General features: G+C 30.8%; 1 protein-coding gene across 1 annotated transcript; it reads left to right on the top strand.

The window, feature by feature from the left end:
• Positions 1-333: 333 nt before the first annotated feature.
• On the top strand, positions 334-17,560 carry LOC134726906 (heat shock 70 kDa protein 12A-like). The gene is made up of 5 exons (XM_063591307.1): positions 334-454; positions 7,626-7,961; positions 11,966-12,184; positions 15,541-15,694; positions 16,354-17,560. Exons 2-5 carry the CDS (start codon positions 7,650-7,652, stop codon positions 17,406-17,408), a joined length of 1,740 nt encoding a protein of 579 aa, XP_063447377.1. The 5' UTR covers positions 334-454; positions 7,626-7,649; the 3' UTR covers positions 17,409-17,560.
• Positions 17,561-18,085: the final 525 nt, after the last annotated feature.

The raw sequence follows: 18,085 nt of genomic DNA, 5'->3' as shown, positions 1-18,085 counted from the left end.
TTGAGGTGAGATGAGATATGGAAATAACACATTAAAGTTTTCATCTTTACATCCCAAAACATCCAAGCGAACTTTTTAGGATAAGTATACAAACATATATTTTAAAGGTCTAGATTATTCTGTATGAGATATGAAAATAAAATAACACATTATAGTGTTTATCTTCACATCCTTAAACATTCAAGCGAGCTTTTAATAAGTACACACACATATAGATTTTAAAGGTCTAGTTTATTTTGTATGAGATATGAAAATAAAATAACACATTATAGTGTTTATCTTTACATCCTTAAACATTCAAGCGATCTTTTAACTAGTACACACACATATAGATTTTAAAGGTCTAGTTTATTTTGTATTCGTTGAATGAACAGTTCCAAGAATTTCTTGCATTTTGGAAAACAAAGCGGTTAGAGATATTGCATTGACATTTATTATAGCTCCTAAGTTTCGGGTAAGAATATTATTGTTACATCGGGAAGCTTTTTTTACTATATTTACAATTTTAAAATTGCCTGTTTCTTTATCTTTGCAGCATTTGGTAAGTTAATCTACTTTCGGTTCATTCGTAAAATATTAAAATAATCATTCATATTGGGGTTTTCTGGCATTTTGGAAAACAAAGCGGTTAGAGATGTTGCATTGAAATTTATTATAGCTCCTAAGTTTCGGGTAAGAATATTATTGTTACATCGGGAAGCTTTTTTTACTATATTTACAATTTTAAAAATTGCCTGTTTCTTTATCTTTGCAGCATTCGGTAAGTTAATCTACTTTCGGTTCATTCGTAAAATATTAAAATAATCATTCATATTGGGGTTTTCTGGCATTTTGGAAAACAAAGCGGTTAGAGATATTGCATTGAAATTTATTATAGCTCCTAAGTTTCGGGTAAGAATATTATTGTTACATCGGGAAGCTTTTTTTACTATATTTACAATTTTAAAAATTGCCTGTTTCTTTATCTTTGCAGCATTCGGTAAGTTAATCTACTTTCGGTTCATTCGTAAAATATTAAAATAATCATTCATATTGGGGTTTTCTGGAAATTCATTTCTAAATTTGTAAAGTAAGCAGATAAGATATACGTTTTATGTTGTAATGTTTAACAAAATGTATGCCTATACCCTTTCACTTGGAAATCTGTATGAAACGTGTATTTCGTGAGATTCTATTGACTTTTAAGTGTCGTTATCAAGATTTGCACAATTTCACATATTTAATATATGAACCATCTCGACGATTGTTTCTCTACAATACGATTTCTATAGTGTGAAGACCAACTGCAACTGTAGAAATGTCAAAAAATCAACGTCATTGCAATTTAGATCCAACCAATGGTAGGCGATGTATTGAACTTGCAACGAGGTTTCAACCAATTGCTCATATTATACATGATACGAAGCACTCGTTTTCAAATTTGTTTTAACCATTAGTATTCTTGATAAACTAACATATGTTTGCGATTTGATACTGTCTAAGTTAGTTCCTATAAGCCCTGTGAGATTTAGTTATGTTTTACTGACTTCTTGAAGTGTTGAAAATATAATTAACCATTTACTTACTTAATAAGTTTTTTTTTATTAATGTTGTTGTTTTTTGTTGTGTTTTTTTGTTGTTGAGTTTGTTGTTGTTTGAAAGTGCACAAATGCTTGAGAAACTGTGCTTTAAATTTGAAGTTATAAGTAACTGTTAACATGTGTAAGTTTACAAAATGTGTTACATTGATACGCATTAAAAGTTTCTCGTCTTTGTTCATTTCATGTATTCAGCGCATCAAATGTATTTGTGAGACATCATTTTGTAAACATTTTTTTAAATTTTACGCTATGTAAATTTAATACATAATCAAAGTCAAGCTTAAAATACTTTTTACGTAGCCAGAAAAAAACTTTTAATGAATGCATATTTTTACTGATTTAATCGTACAAAATTTACAAAAAAAATATTGCGTCTATCTTCTTTTCCGTACTTTATTCAGATTCCAAAACTGTTCATGAATTATTTGCTTACATCCGCTTCATTTGGACTGTCTTAATGGCAATAATAACACATCTCCTTTACTTTATATAAATACAGTTTTAAATTCCCATGAGATATAATAATTTTAAATGGTTCATTGGTCAATGTTTAATTTTTCTTGGTTAATGTAAAGTTTATGTGACAGTTTAGGACAATCAGCATAATATCAATGATAAGTAAAGAAGGCGAGACATTTCAGCGAGTGCACTCTTGTTATGATAAATTGAAAGACCTTAGATCTTTATCTCTAATGGTTTACCAGTTACAAATTCATATCAAATACATAAATGATAATCACTCTTTTATAGAGTATTCTGATCGTTTCAGTCAAAATCATTTGCAACGTATGTGGATGTGAAGATCAATTTGGAAAATAAGTTTATCGATTAAAAAAACATGGTGTTCGAGAGGACAACACTTACAAGGAAAATTGTTCGGTAAAACAGTATTGAAAGCGTATAAACTGCACGATATAATACATTTATATATCAAAAATCTATGCGACATCTTTTGGAACAAAAATACAACTCATGAAATAAAAGTTGAAGAAACCCAAAAAATAATCATAGCCAAGTTAAATGGTCTTTCTAGGGCTTAAAAAGCTTAAAAATATTGTATTCAAAAATAATTGTTGTAATACAATATTTTAACTGAAAGTAATCTAAAATATTTAATCTGCTGATATCAATTCCTTCTGTTATATCCTCTAATAGTTGCAACTCACTACGTTGTACATTATATACAGATCTTGTTCCAAATAATATAGGAAATTTATGTTATAGATAATGCATATTTGAAGGTTTTTCTTTTCGTAGAACACACCGAGATATGCATTATCTGACTTATATACCGTCAAAGAAATTTTTTTGTTAAGACATATAAACGTTTTATTCCTTAATATTTCCTTTTTCAATTACCTTAGTCGTCCAGGAACATGATAAGGGTCCCTGTTTACAAAATGAACCATATATCCAGGGGAAATATAAGGTAATAAAATTGTAGTCCACCTTTTACCTTGGATTTCAAATTAGTGTAAAAAATATATTCAAATAATGTTAAAAGCATCCAACAGTTCTATACTATGATTTCAAAATAGTAAGTACATGTGAATAATAAGATACCCACACAAAAGATGTGCATTTACTACAAAAAAAACATGATAGTTTAATACTTTTTTATCATTTCTTTTTAAGTTTGTATAAATTGATAAAATCGATATTCTTACACGATAAACCATAAAAAGATATGCGCGTTGACTCAAGCTTATACTACATTTACTGTCTAAGTTTTCATCATTACCGATTCCATTTTTGTCTTATCAATGATGTTAACGATTTTCAAAAGAAGAACAAATTCGAGATTATTTTTCAAGTTTTGTTTCCAGATTTTATAAATATCTTGCGGTGCTTTAGGCGTTTTGTTAAATTTTATTGAATTCCTTATTTTCCATAGTGTCCATTTAAAATACATGATAATTATGTTTAAAAAATTATCATATTTTAGTTCTCCCGAGATTTTACCTAACAGAATGTCATTTTCAACAAAAGAATAATTTATTCCAATGTTTGATTTCATTAGTATTTCTTGGAGATTTTTTTTAATGAACTGTGTTGTACTACAACTGAAGAATAAGTGTTGCAGGGTTTCTATATTACTGTCATTTTGACAATGTGGCATTTTCCATTTGATATCTTCGTTTTTTTAATCTTTCTTCAGTATATAAAATATTGTGCATGGATCTCCTTTGAAATTCAATTACTTTATTTTCAATTTTCCAATGTTTTAATCCCAACCACATATTTTCCCAAGGTATATTTGTTCCAAATATTTCCTCCCACTTAATTTGACATTTTGAAGATAAATCTTTATTTAAAACATTACGAATATATTCAAGGTCATTTGATATCTTCAATTTACTTTCATAATGCAAATTCTGGTTTCCGCAAGACTTAAAAAAAATGCACGAAATCTTAAGTAATGGCCTGTTTAAATTTGAAAATTTGGAAATACAATTTCTTCGATCAATCAGCTTCTTATAAATTTCATTACAGCTAATAAAATCTGTAGATTTCTGAATTCCAAATGTCCTGGATAGTTGTGATATCGCTTTTTAAAAAAGTAGAGTAAAACAGTGGTTTATTTTGGAAACGAATAGAAGAATTTCCAAATATTCTTGTATTTAAAATATCACTTTTATTTGAAGGTGTATCAAACTTTTGAATGAATCCTGACCACGTATTTATAATTTTCTGATAAACTTGTGGCAGTTGGCTCATATCTAAACCATTGAAACTTGAACACTTACATACAGAAAATGTATCATTATATTTTTCGTCAAAAATAATAATTTCTATAAAGATTTGCAAAATTTAGTATCCTATTTTACCGACCTCACTAAAGTGGGATATTCCTTTCTAGTGCGTTCAGGTTTTGATACGCCCTACGGCTCATTGAATGAATGAATCTTTATTGCATTAGCAACAGCATTGCTTTATCATAATACAAGGTACATACATATATGACAAATATGATAGAATACAGAGAACAATTAAATAAATTAGATAATGCAGAGATAACTTATAATAACATGAATAACATATTAACTGATAATTTGCAATCTTAGTTTCATGCAGCTTTAAGATAATTACATAGTTTTTTAGTTAAGCTTTTTGACCCAGCTTGTAAAAAATAGCTTTCGTGTATTTGGCCATGAACAATAATACTTTGGCAAAAAATTACATATAAGTGTTCTATATGCAGGACAAATCAACACAAAATGATATTCATCTTCAATATTATTCATTTTACAACATCTACAAATACGATTGTCTCTAGGATAATTGTCATAGCGACCTGTTTCTAAATATAAATACAATGCAAAAATAAAACTCACTAATTAATCTAAATTATTATATAAACCTTTTAAATTATTATCCATACACAATTAGAATATAGCAAAGTGCTCTCGTCCAATGAAATTGTAGGATTTGGTGTTTCTTAATTGTGAAGAATGAATGAAATCATATTCTTAGTAAAGGATTAACCTTTTGTTTAGGCCTTTTTACAGTTCAAACCAAAATAGTTTATATAAATGAGTTACAAATGCCCCAAAGCACATTTATCAGCTTGAAATACTTTTTTGATGAATTCTGACTAAAAGGTAAATTTTGAAACAAACAATTAAATTGAATTAATAAGAAGTTTAAACGTTATTCGAGAATATTAATAACTTCAAATTTATACTAAAACAAAACTTTTTTTTTAAACAATGCAAGACAAAAAAAGATTTAAAAATATATTAATCTTTTTAGCTAAATATACTATTTTAAAATCTCAGATTATTGCAAAAAGGAAATTAGCTAAACTTTGAATATAATTCAAAAGCATTAGATTTTAATAGTTTGCTGACAAAAAAAATAGTAGTAACTGCAGTAGCGAATTCAATTTGTTTTTTATAAAAGGGGGAGGTGCACTAACTACAAACTGAGGGTGGCCCGCTCCATTTATGCTTCAATGAATCCTTAAATTATCAACCAAAAGTTTCCAATAAAAGAGGGGCGGTGTCTTGCGTCCTTTCATCTTATGCAAAAAATTGTTCTAACAGCGACTTTAAAATAAAATCTAGTTGTAATTCAAATTTTGAATTTAAGAATTTAAACTGCACATTAAGCAAAAAAATAATTCCTCGCTAAAATTTTATATGATTTACAATCATACTCACAATCAAGAAACTTTTCTTACAAGTTTATTGTACTGTTGTGTCAACTAATGTCTAAATCACAATCATTAATATTTCCACTACAATTTATCCATAAATAAAAGAGCTAATAAAGGAAGTCGTGCTTTAATTGCAAACATTGCAATAACAATGGAACTAATGTTTAAATACAACCAAGCAAGAGCTCATGTTATCCTTGAGCACTTTACAATATTCTAAGTTTGTAAGAGAATGATAATCCCTTTCTTCATGATAAGTACTTGCTATCGCTCAGCCTCATACTTAACCCTGAAGAAAGGGATTATCATTATCTTACATAAACTAAAAATATTCCTGTAACTGCATGAAGAAAGATAAAAAATAATTGTTACCATCCGATGATGGTGTATGACAAATACAAGACATATTGTAAGTAATTTATTTAACCAATTTAGTTTATAGAAAAGGGGGAGGGGGTATGTTTTTTTTTCTATTTGTAATGACATTTCTATTGTGGAAAAGTTGTTATTTTTTCAACAATTTAAATTGAATCGTATGAAGTATTCAGAAAGATTGTCTTTTGAATAGCAATACATTTTTTTAACAGATAATCAGGATATAATTATATACTCTCCCCACCCGACCCTTTTGTGAGTTACATGAATGTTATTCAATACAATATAAGACTATCGTATTAGTTGATCATTTAATAGAGGAGAAGGTATACATAAATTTTAAAAAGTGAAGAACTAACACGAAGACGAATATAAAAACATGTAGGCTGGAAACAGTATATCTAACATATATGTTCCTGATGTAGGTCACAGTGTGATTTTCTATTCTCAGTGTGTATCGTTCTGAATTTAAATTTTCAAAATCTTACACACGAATATGTTAAATTTGGCTTATTTTATGAAAGTCTACATTAAAATTCATCTCACATATATGATAATTTTTCTGTATTGTATAGCGATAAATTAACAAAACTTCACGTTATTTGTTTCTAAAATTAAAATGCGGGCAATGACGAGTTCTTTTACACCAATCATCGATTGAACTTTAAAAAAAAAATCCAAAATCGGCAACTATCAGACGAATATAATTTTGAAGTAAATTATAGATTGCATTTTTAATCAAGGAGAATAATGGCATAGGTCATTATTTTATGCCTTGGAGCATATTTCAGTGAAACATGGTATCGTCCGGGTTGATTTTGAAAAAGAATGATTTATGGTTCTGAAAGAAAATAACTCCATATAGGTAGATAAAGAAATTTCTGACCAGGAAAAAAAATACAGAAATCGTAATTTTTACTAAAATTATAAATTGATTAATATCAGCCATAACACACGCGTTACGTACATGTAATGAATGAACAACAGCAGAATGATCTGCAATGAATTGCAGTAAAAATTTACAGTATGAACATTTTTATTAGAATCAATACAGAAACATCAAGTTCATTGTGCATTAGGATTCAATTAAGACTGACATTAACATACAAAATTAGTGTTTTAAATAAAAGAAACAGTAGTATACCGCTGTTCACTATTCATAAATCGATTAAGAAAAAATATACACTTGTCTCAGATAACAACTAACGTTTCATTCAAATTCCTTTCATACTATAGAATGGGTGTCAAATTCATTAAAAATTAAGTGAATTATTAGATGGATAGAAAAAATATCTGTATAATTAGTGCATCTGCGATTACGTCCTTGGGTTGAATAAAAAGATGTCTTACTAGTATTTGTGAATGATAAAACAATCGGGTTTTTCCCCATTGAACAAAATTGAGTAAGCTAATCGTTACATTATACCGATGTAAACGTGAGCTGTTTCAAAGATCCGTTGACCATCTACTAGTAGTTATTTTCAAATGAGGTAAATATACTTGTTTTGCAGTTTTCCTAATCACAATAGAGAATAATGCAGAAGAAAGGAGATCATCTTTTGGTGGCTGCTATAGACTTTGGTACAACTTATTCCGGTTATGCATTTTCAATGAGACATGAATTTAAAACAGATCCTCTTAAAATACATGCAAATCAAGCTTGGAATTCTGGTGGAAGGGCTCTTTTGTCCCTTAAAACGCCAACATGCCTACTGTTGAACAACAAAAAGGAGCTGGACTCATTTGGATATGAGGCTGAAAACAAGTATGCTGACATTGTGATGGATGATGAACAGGACAACTACTACTACTTTCAACGCTTTAAAATGAATTTACACAATAACACGGTTCGTATATAAGGTTGAATGTTTTATAAAATAAATGCAGTCCTATATATCAACCTGTATTACAAAAAAGGGAACGAACTGACATTGCCATTGCAAAAAAACGATAAACGACGAAAACACTAACAACAAACACAAAACACATAATAGTAAACCAAAGACTGAGCAACACGAACCCAGCCAAATAACGGGGATTATTTCAGATACTCCGGAAATGTATACAAATCCTACTGAACACGTGGCGCCTGTCGCGTTGCACATTCTACTTCAAATCCGCTGATAAGCTATAATTCAATAGACCACATTCGAGAGAAAAAAATGACAGGAATGTTGGTACAACAATAAGAACATCTTCCATCGTCATCTGTCAAATCTTGCCCTATAGAGGTTTTTGAACCTTTAATTATCAATGTTAATCTGATGGGTATGTATGACTAAATGTATGATATTTGAAAGAATGATATAAAAAAAAAGTTAAATATCTGCTTCAAATGTTTTAAAGTGGAATAACAGAGTTTTGTTTAATTTCTTCAAATATTTTGGCGTACTAAATTATAATCCTGGTACCTTTGATAACTATTGAACAATTAGATATTAGCCCATGCTTACTCTTATTTTTTTTAAGAAATGGATACATATTGTATTTGCTAATTTTAAAAAGTTGACGTTTTGATGACGTCGCATGGCGACGTTTCCGTACATTTTGCTTGTTCAGTAAACACTTTATCTGTTGATGAATACTGTGAACGTTTTGTGTATATCTAAATAATTTTAACTATGTTGAAAGACGTGCATAGTATCAAATCATAAAAATACCACTTGTTTAGTCTCTGGGAAATCTTGTAAGATTTATGCTGCTATTTTTGACAAATAGGTGCAATTTGGGTACTCGGTGCAATCTGGGTACCCTGAAGTTAAAGACAATAGCTTAAAATAGGAAAACGTTCCATTTTTTGCAAACTTTTAAACCTTATTTAATGATTTTATATGTGGTGCCTACTCTCGCCCGTCGAAATTTTGCTGAAATGTAAAGAGTATTGTATATAAAGAAGAGTTCAGAGAAAATATTAGTGGGCAAAGGATGGAGCCAATGTTAATTTAGCAGAAAATTTTCTTATATTTGGCAGAATTCTGCAAAACATCAAGATTTGACGAAATTCACCTTCATTTTGACGTCAAAATTACTTCACTACTGACAATAATTTGTGTAAATCTTTTTTAACTGATTTAAGCGTATATTTTCATCAAATTTTCAACACATTTTCTTTATGGAAAAAAATCAGATTTTGGGCCAAAATTTTTGGGACGATAATCTTTATCATAAATACAAGGATTAATTTATTTCGTAAGCCACACGAGTGTTTCGTCTACAATTGACTCATCATTGACATTCTAAAAACAATGTTTTTATGAATGCCAGATAAAGATAAATTGCATGTACGACCAAAATTTCTTTAAGGTTTTGTCAAATACATGCAAGATAATCTATTCCTGGGGTAGAAAGTCCTTAGTACTACTTAAATTTCAAACCGCTAATACATGATTATTACCATAACAATTACATTTCATGATAACACAGAATAAACTGGGAAATATGTACTCAATAAGCAGGCGCAGCTTGAATTTTGCTACATAAAAATCTTAAGGCTGAAGTAATTTCGTTCGTCGTAACATTTTGTTTTAAGCCTAGCATCATTATCCTTATAGCGGACGTGAAATGAAAAGCTGTTTGTATCTACGATGACGGCTGTTCTCTTTTCTTTTGTTAAAAAAGCTTTGATCAATTATTTCAATTTGTCTTGAAGTTTAGAATTTGAAATACTTTAAGAAAAGGTAGAAAAAAAAGAAAAAAATCATATTTATTTTTTGTCTATACTGCTTGTTTTAGGGTTTTACATAATTGTTATCATTATTAACTACACAGACTTAACTTTAAGTTACTTTTTTGTCGTTCTTTTTTTATTTGTTGTTATTGACGTTGACAAAAAAAGACATTATTATGGAACTACGGCAATTTATTTTAGGCGTCTTCTGGTTTCAAGCTTATTAATTATTCATTGACAAGTAGTTATACATCTTTGGCTTTCAAACATTTAGGTTTTTTACATCAAGATTCCTGATGTAGGTAAAACCATAGCTACAGACGCACCATAATAAATTATTTTATACTGCCATTTGTAATCCCTCGGTCGAGCTATAACTTATAGAATTCGAGTTCGATAGTTTTTGGTACTGACCTGATTTTAAATGTTTCATAATTCGCGATAACAAATTGAAATAATATTGACAAAATAAATTCCCTCGGGAAAAGTTTACATAAATCGATTAAACTATTCCACGTAGGTACTTCTTGATCATAAGCTTCTCCTGAATGCACTTAGTTAATAAATAAACTCATCATAGATACCAGGACTACATTTTGTATATACGCCAGACGCGCGTTTCGTCAACAAAAAACTCATCAGTGACGCTCGAATCCAAAAAAGTTAAAAAGGCCAAATGAAGTACATCTTTGGCCTTCAATTGTTTCATTTTAGGTTTTCACTATAGTGTCTCATTTTTGCAATAACGAATTAAAATTTGTAACCCAAAGTTTTGCTATAGTTTCAAAAACATGTCGTTCAGTATCACTATGGGTACAGTTTTCGGATCTTTCATTTGTGTATTTAAGCCAATAGAAAGTTGGGCTTCTAAAGTCTACATAGTATTGACTTTATACATAAAATTAGTCCTTTTAAAACAATTAATGTTTCACAAATAATACGTGAATAGAAGATTAAATTAATTCTTAAAAGCTTCAAAACTCTTCATTCTGATTGCTACAGTGGTATTTTCATCAAGTGGTAAATCTAAAAATACAAACATATAATAACAATTAAGATGGGATGTTCTTACAGTTTTTTGTACATATTAAAGGCTTCAGTCATTTTCATGGATCTGGCGTGTAAAAATTACTGTTTGTAAAAAGTAAAAATTATATAAAAAATATGTGGTATGATTGCCAATGTACAGCTCCACAAGATACCAAATTACACAGAAATTAACAATTATAGGTCACCGTACGGCCTTCAACAATAAGCAAAGCCCATACCGCATTGCCAGCTATAAAAGGTCTCGAAATGACAAATGTAAAACAATTCAAACGAGAAAATTAACGCACATATTTATGTACAATCAAGAATGGGACCATAGTACACGGATGCCCCTGCCCCACTCGCATTATAATTTTCTATATAATTGAGAATGGAAATGTGGAATGCGTCAAAGAGACAACAACCCGACCAAATAGCACACAACAGCCGAAGGCCACCAATGGGTTTTCAATATAGCAAGAAACTTCCGCAACAGGAGGCGTACTTCAGCTAGTCCCTAGGCAAAAATGTGTTCAGTGGACCGTGAATTGGGATAAAAACTATAATTTTGACATTTCTAAAAGAAAGATCGCATGACAGGGAACATGTATACTAAGTTTCAAATTCATTGGACTTCAACTTTCAACAAAAACTACCTTGACCAAAAACTTGAACCTGAAGCGGGACAGACGACAATCGGACAAACTGACCCACAGGCCAGTAAACATTATGCCCTTCAACTATCGTAGGCGGGGGCATGAAAATGAACGAAAAACAAATATGTAACAAATCAAATAACGACAACCACCGGATAACGGGCTCCCGGCTTGGGACAGGCAAATACATACATAATGTGGCGGTGTTAAACATGTTAGCGGGATCCCAACCCTTCCCTAACCTTGGACAGTGGTGTAACAGTACAACATATTAACGAACTTTAAAATCAGTTGAAAAAGGCTTCTCTCATCAGATGGATATCTTTTTTTAACGGTTGCGTTACTTATGCATCCCTGGCTTTCAAATATTCGTTTTTCAGCGTTTCTTGTAACTGTTAATCCGGAAAAGTGATTAGAAAGTATGAAATTTACAAAAGTTTTATTTTCATTTTTACATATTATGTCACCATTCACAAATTATAACTGCAAATGCTTTCAGAAAATTAAAAGTCACATGGTTCTGGAAGATATTAGTGGAAAATCTGTGCCTGCCATAGATGTGTTTGGTTTGTCAATAAAAGCACTTGTAACTCATCTCACAGATATATTAGACAAACAAGGAACTGGAATGGATAAGTCAGAAATACAATGGGTACTTACTGTGCCTGCAATTTGGACTGATGCTGCTAAGCAGTTTATGCGAAAAAGCGCTGCTAATGTAAGTATAGGTAGTGTATTCAATGCTAAAAAATACAATTTAAATTTAGATTACTTTACAATTGTATTCACGTATTGTGTTGTTGTTCAGAAACGTAGCAAAAAGTGTAAACTAGGGTTAATTCTCCTCGTATGAATGTACAATAAATTTAGTTTTATTGGGATATTATCATTTCTTACATCACGGAATTATTTTCTAATAACATTGTTTTCATTATACTTAATTTTATGACTGAACTATTTGTATATAAAAATATTTTTGAAGCTTTAATTATCAGATTGACTAATTATAGTTCATGTAAATAACATGGAAGAATATTGGGCAGATAGACAAAATGAAAAAAAGTTATACTTTGTAAATAGATATAAGAAGATGTGGTATGAGTGCCAATGAGACAACTCTCCATCATAGTCACATTTTTTAAACTAAACCATATTAGGTCAAAGTACGGTCTTCAACACGAACATTAGCTGACACCGAACAGCAAACTATAAAGGTACCAACAAAATGACTATATATAGTGTAAAACCATTCAAATGGGAGAGCCAACGGTATAATCTATGTTAAAAAAAAGAGATACGAGAAACAAATATGAACCACCTAAAAAAACGGCAACCATAGAAAATCAGTATCCTGACTTGGAACAAGTGCAAACAAATACAGCGGGTTTTAACGTTCGAGTAGTTACCAACCTTCAGCTTTACCTGACAACTTTTTAAGGGTTCCGCGGAACTCAGTGTCATGACTTCTTTTGCTGTAAATCGCAGGCTCTACAAAAATGAGGAAAAAGATCAATTAAAATATTCCTCTTGATACTATCTTTTGATTGTATGAATATTCTGTCCAAGTTTGGTAAAAATCCAGGATAGTTTATTAATCTGATTAATGTTTTAAATTTAACTGCAGACTGTATGTTAACTGGAAGAAAAACTAAGTCCAGATATAAAATTTGAACACAAATTCCTTCTAGATACTAGCTTTTGATCATAAACAAGCTTCTGTCAAAGTTTGGTACAAATCAAACACAATATAAGAAAGTAATTAATATTTTAAAAACTTTAAACACAGAGTGAATGTGTTGTTTCCTGGCAGACAATCCAAGTCCATTTAAAAGTAAAATACGGATCAAATGGATTTATTTTTTGACAAAATTTACTTCTGGGTACTATCTTATGATGATAAACTAGCTTCTGTCTATGTTTGGTACAAACCAAGGATAGTTTAAAAAAAATATTTAAAAACTTTAACCATAGAGTGAATATTTGTGGACGCCGCCGATGACGACGACGACTCCGACGGAATGTAGGATCGGTATGTCTGGCTTTTTCGACTTGAGTCAAAGGCTCGACAAAAAATAGTGTAACATCACAATATAGAAAGACACATTATAAAATATCCATTGAAATGGCTTAACTCAATCAATACATTTGATCTATGACACAATGTAAATGTTTCGGACCATATGAGTATTTGGACCATACGCGTATGGTCATGACCATATGCATATACTCATATGGTCCGACCATACGCGTATGGTCCAACCGTACGCGTATGGTCGGACCATATGAATATTATACTCGTTTGGTTATTAACGGGCCGGACCATATGAGTATATGGACCATATAGGTATATTTTTGTTTTAATTACATTATAAAAGTTTCAATAATACAAAAACTTAATCTAAAAGAATGATGGTGACATGACAATGTATTATTTTTATAATACAAATACCACGTAAAAATTAAATATTGATGCCATAGTTAGTTTTCATTGTTAATTACATTCTTACATGTAAGTTTGTGTGACATTTACTTCCATACGGTATCATAGTTTTTTGTTTTTTTTGCATTTGCAATTCTTGATTGTGCACGATCCTTTTCATTTACACCTTTTGTTTGCGAGTGAAAAGCTAGCCTTTTTGTAGCTCTGAGTACAGTGACACCGAGGTCTTGGGCCATTCCGATATGTATTCGGTGTTTTTTTTAAAGAAGCCATATATCTCAAATATCGTAACATGACTGCAATACATCATATTCACAAACCACTTAAATAAACTATGTTACTTTCCAGTAACTTCTTAATTGTGTAATGTTGTTCAGTTCATTAAGACATTTTTGGAATTTATTTTTTTAAGTCGAAATATTGCAATTCACTCGTAATAACAAATCGATATTGACTATCGGTAATGACCATCGGTGATGACCGTAAGTATAAAATGTGTTTATTATAGTTTTGACTAGTAAGTAAAATTAACTAGGTGAAACTTCTAATTTTTATTAAGCTTATTTTTTTATTATAATATAATAATAAAATTACCTATATGATAGCCTCTTTTTGATGAACGGTCATACCATACTATGAAGAGTTTAGAAGTATTAAAAGTAAACTGTAGCAGTGCGTTCATTACCCCGACCATACGCGTATGGTCGAATCATATGAGTGTATACCCATATGGTCATGACCATAAGCGTATGGTTCAAATACTCATATGGTCCGGAACATAAATACAAATTCAATGAAATAAGGGTTGAGATTAACTTTGAATACGAAGCCGCCAAATGGAATAATGTATACGGGTAAATCTAAATAATGTTTTACCATGAATGCAATCTAAGGAATGACTTTTTGAGCATTCTTGTATTGATTGTAGTTGATTGTTTTGTTGTTTTTGGGGGTTTAATTTTTTAATAAAACTTTTGTCGTATATTCCCAATCTTTTAATCTGGTCTGTTTAAGATGGTCATCAAGTCGCATATAGACAGTTTAAAACAAAACTGAGTTGTTTCTCTCTGTTTTCCGGTATTTGAATTATGTGAACATATAAGTTAAGATGTTAGGATTTTCTTATCCCAGGAATAGATTACCTTAGCCGTATTTGGCACAACCTTTTGGAATTTTGGATCCTCAATGCTCTTCAACTTCGTACTTGTTTGGCTTTATAAATATTTTGATATGAGCGTCACTGATGAGTCTTATGTAGACGAAACGCGCGTCTGGCGTACTAAATTATACTCCTAGTACCTTTGATAACTAATTATATTAGCAGAATTAGAATTTTAATTTGATTTCAGTGATAACGAACATAATTTGATACAATATCATTATGTAAGTGTTATTATGGTGTATGATACCTTTGTTATAGAGGTTTTTGTTTTCCATTTTTTTATGCTTGCGATGTTTTATTTCATTGTCGTTGATCCATCAACTTTTTTTTTATAAAACATTCTTTTCTGTAAATTTTGGGATTTCATGACGACATGCTTTCCGAGTTATGTGTTTTACCGAACTTAAAAAAGAGTGTTTTAAAATGTAATAGATGCGCATAATTATTCCAATTATTAAAAAATGTTAAATAGGCAGGAATACCAGAAGATTGTCTGAAAATTGCACTTGAACCCGAAGCTGCGTCCATTTTCTGCCAGTATATTCCCACAAAGAAACTACATGGAGCTGATGATGGTTTTACAATGACCGAACCGGGTTCAAAATATATGGTAGTTGACTTAGGAGGTACTCTATGAAATATAACTAACGAATATGCTTATGCAAATTCACCGGTTTATGTTTCACTTATTGGGTCAAATTCCAAAAATTGTCAAATGCTTCTTGAATTTTAATGTCAACACATCAAAAGTTTGTCATATATTTCTATAAAATAGAGCGGTCTCTTGAAGCTATTCAGGTAATCAATGTATCATTCAATTAAACAACTATATGCAATATTACGGTCTTTAACGATAAACAAAACTGATTCCATAAATTCAGCTATGAAAGGCCCTGGCATAAGAAAATGTGAAACAATTTAAACAAAAAATTAGCAGCAAGATTTAAAAAATAACAAATGTTATATCAGACAGCAATCAAAAACCACTGAATAACATACCCAATGTTGAGGGGACATCATTTGTGTTATCGTTCAATTTTCCTCAAACATGTTACAGTGTTGTAACAGCACAACATAATATAAAACTATAACATCAGCTTAACTTTGCCACGAACAAATCAAACAAATAAGGACAGAAGACACAAAGTTTCGTTTTCAAAGTACTCATGCCATTTCGTTATAAAAAAAAAAAGCAATGCTGAAAGAAAGGTTCGTTTTTTTTTAAATTAAATAGAATAAAAGCAAATGATTCGCTCTTCATATTACGGGTGTTTATATTTTATAGGAGGTACTGCTGATATAACTGTCCATGAAAAACTGGCAAATGGCCAGCTGAAAGAATTATGTAGAGCTGCTGGAAATGATTGTGGGGGTACCTCAGTCGATGGGCGGTTCTTTCAGATGCTTGTAAAAATTTTTGGAGGTCCATTAATGAAAAAGGTAAAAGATAAAGACCCATCTGCTTATCTGGATCTTTTCCGAGAATTTGAAACCGTGAAAAGAACAATTACACCTGAAAGGGATTCAAAAGTAAACATAACTATACCGTTTGCTTCCCTTGATGCGCAATGTAAAACTGTTCTTGGAGAAAATCTTGTTGATGTACTTGGTTCGTCACCATACAGCAACCAGTTAACCGTTCGCGGGGACAAGATGCGAGTTGAAGCCGATCTAATGAGGTCTCTATTTCAACCCACAATTGAAAGCATCATTTCGCTGATGAAAGAAATTTTGCGAAATAAAACAGCTTCCGATGTTTCTCAGTTACTACTTGTTGGTGGATTTTCAGAATGTATGCTAATACAGGATGCTGTTAAGCGGAACTTTAAGAACAAGAGGGTTATCATTCCAGAAGAGGCGGGTCTATCTGTTTTGAAAGGGGCCGTACTATTCGGACATAGACCAGAATATATTCGGTCACGAATAATGCGGCTTTCCTATGGTGTAGGAACTCGCTGTATTTTCGACTCAAATATTCATGACAAAAAATATCTTATAGAAAACGAAAACCCACCTAAATGCACCAACATTTTCGGCCAAATTGTTGAGAAAGACCAAGAAGTATCATTAGGTGAGAAATTTACCACAAGTCATTTGACTGTCCTTCCTATGCAAAAAGAAATGCCATTGCAAATATACGTATCTACAGACAAATCGCCAATGTATATCGATGAAAGTAGCTGCACCTTTCTTGGATCAGCAACAATAAAGTTTCCTAATCCAACTAAAGATACAAGGGAGGTCAATGTTGAATACATATTTGGAAATACTGAAATTGGCATGACAGCGGTGGATGAAAAGACTGGGACAAAAATAATCGCGTCATTCGATTTAATCTGACATTTATTTATTTTCATTCACACTTATGTATGATCATATTCCACCGGTAGCCAAGAATGTCATAGCAAAATGATATAACAGGACTTCTATTAGTTTATGTTTTATAATAATATCATTTAGCATTTGTCATTCCTAATAAAGTTTGTCTTTTTTTTAGTTTCTACTTGACCTCAGATTGTTGAAAACATACAATTTTTCCATTGTTCCATTGTTGTTGATCTTTCTATTGTGTCGTACTTCTTTCAGTTAAAAAAAAAAGATATATATATATATATTATGTATCTTATGATTACAACAATCTGATTGAATAGACTAGCAAGAAAGGAAAAACTTAAGAAAAATTGCACAAAAATGCTTTTAAAGTTTATTTATTCATGTGGTTAATTAACATAAGATATAATTTATTTGGCGAAACTTTCATGAATTGTTGGTGCGTAACGCTCTTCAACTTTGTACTTTATTTGGCCTTTTTTATTTTTTTTTATTCGAGCGTCACTGATGAGTATTTTGAAGACGAAACGCACGTCTGGTTCAAATAAAAAATTTCAATCCTGGTATCCATGATGAGTTTTTTTGCTTGTCTGCAACTACACCTCACAAGTATCTTATGTTTTGGCATCACGGAAAAAACAAAGAGTTCATTTTCTTTCCATTTTTTATTGGAATATTTTAATAAG

This window comes from Mytilus trossulus, chromosome 7 (genome assembly GCF_036588685.1).
Source record: "Mytilus trossulus isolate FHL-02 chromosome 7, PNRI_Mtr1.1.1.hap1, whole genome shotgun sequence".
Classification (NCBI taxonomy): Eukaryota; Metazoa; Mollusca; class Bivalvia; order Mytilida; family Mytilidae; genus Mytilus; species Mytilus trossulus.
The sequence above is the reverse complement of the archived record's forward strand: the minus strand, read 5'-3'. Positions and strand labels throughout refer to the sequence as shown.

Bases quoted from the DNA above. Each gene is read 5' to 3' on its own strand.
- LOC134726906 (XM_063591307.1), top strand. From the start codon at position 7,650: ATGCAGAAGAAAGGAGATCATCTTTTGGTGGCTGCTATAGACTTTGGT. The intron at 7,962-11,965 runs GTTCGTATATAA...AAATGCTTTCAG, and splicing joins TGAATTTACACAATAACACG to AAAATTAAAAGTCACATGGT. The intron at 12,185-15,540 runs GTAAGTATAGGT...AATGTTAAATAG, and splicing joins TGCGAAAAAGCGCTGCTAAT to GCAGGAATACCAGAAGATTG.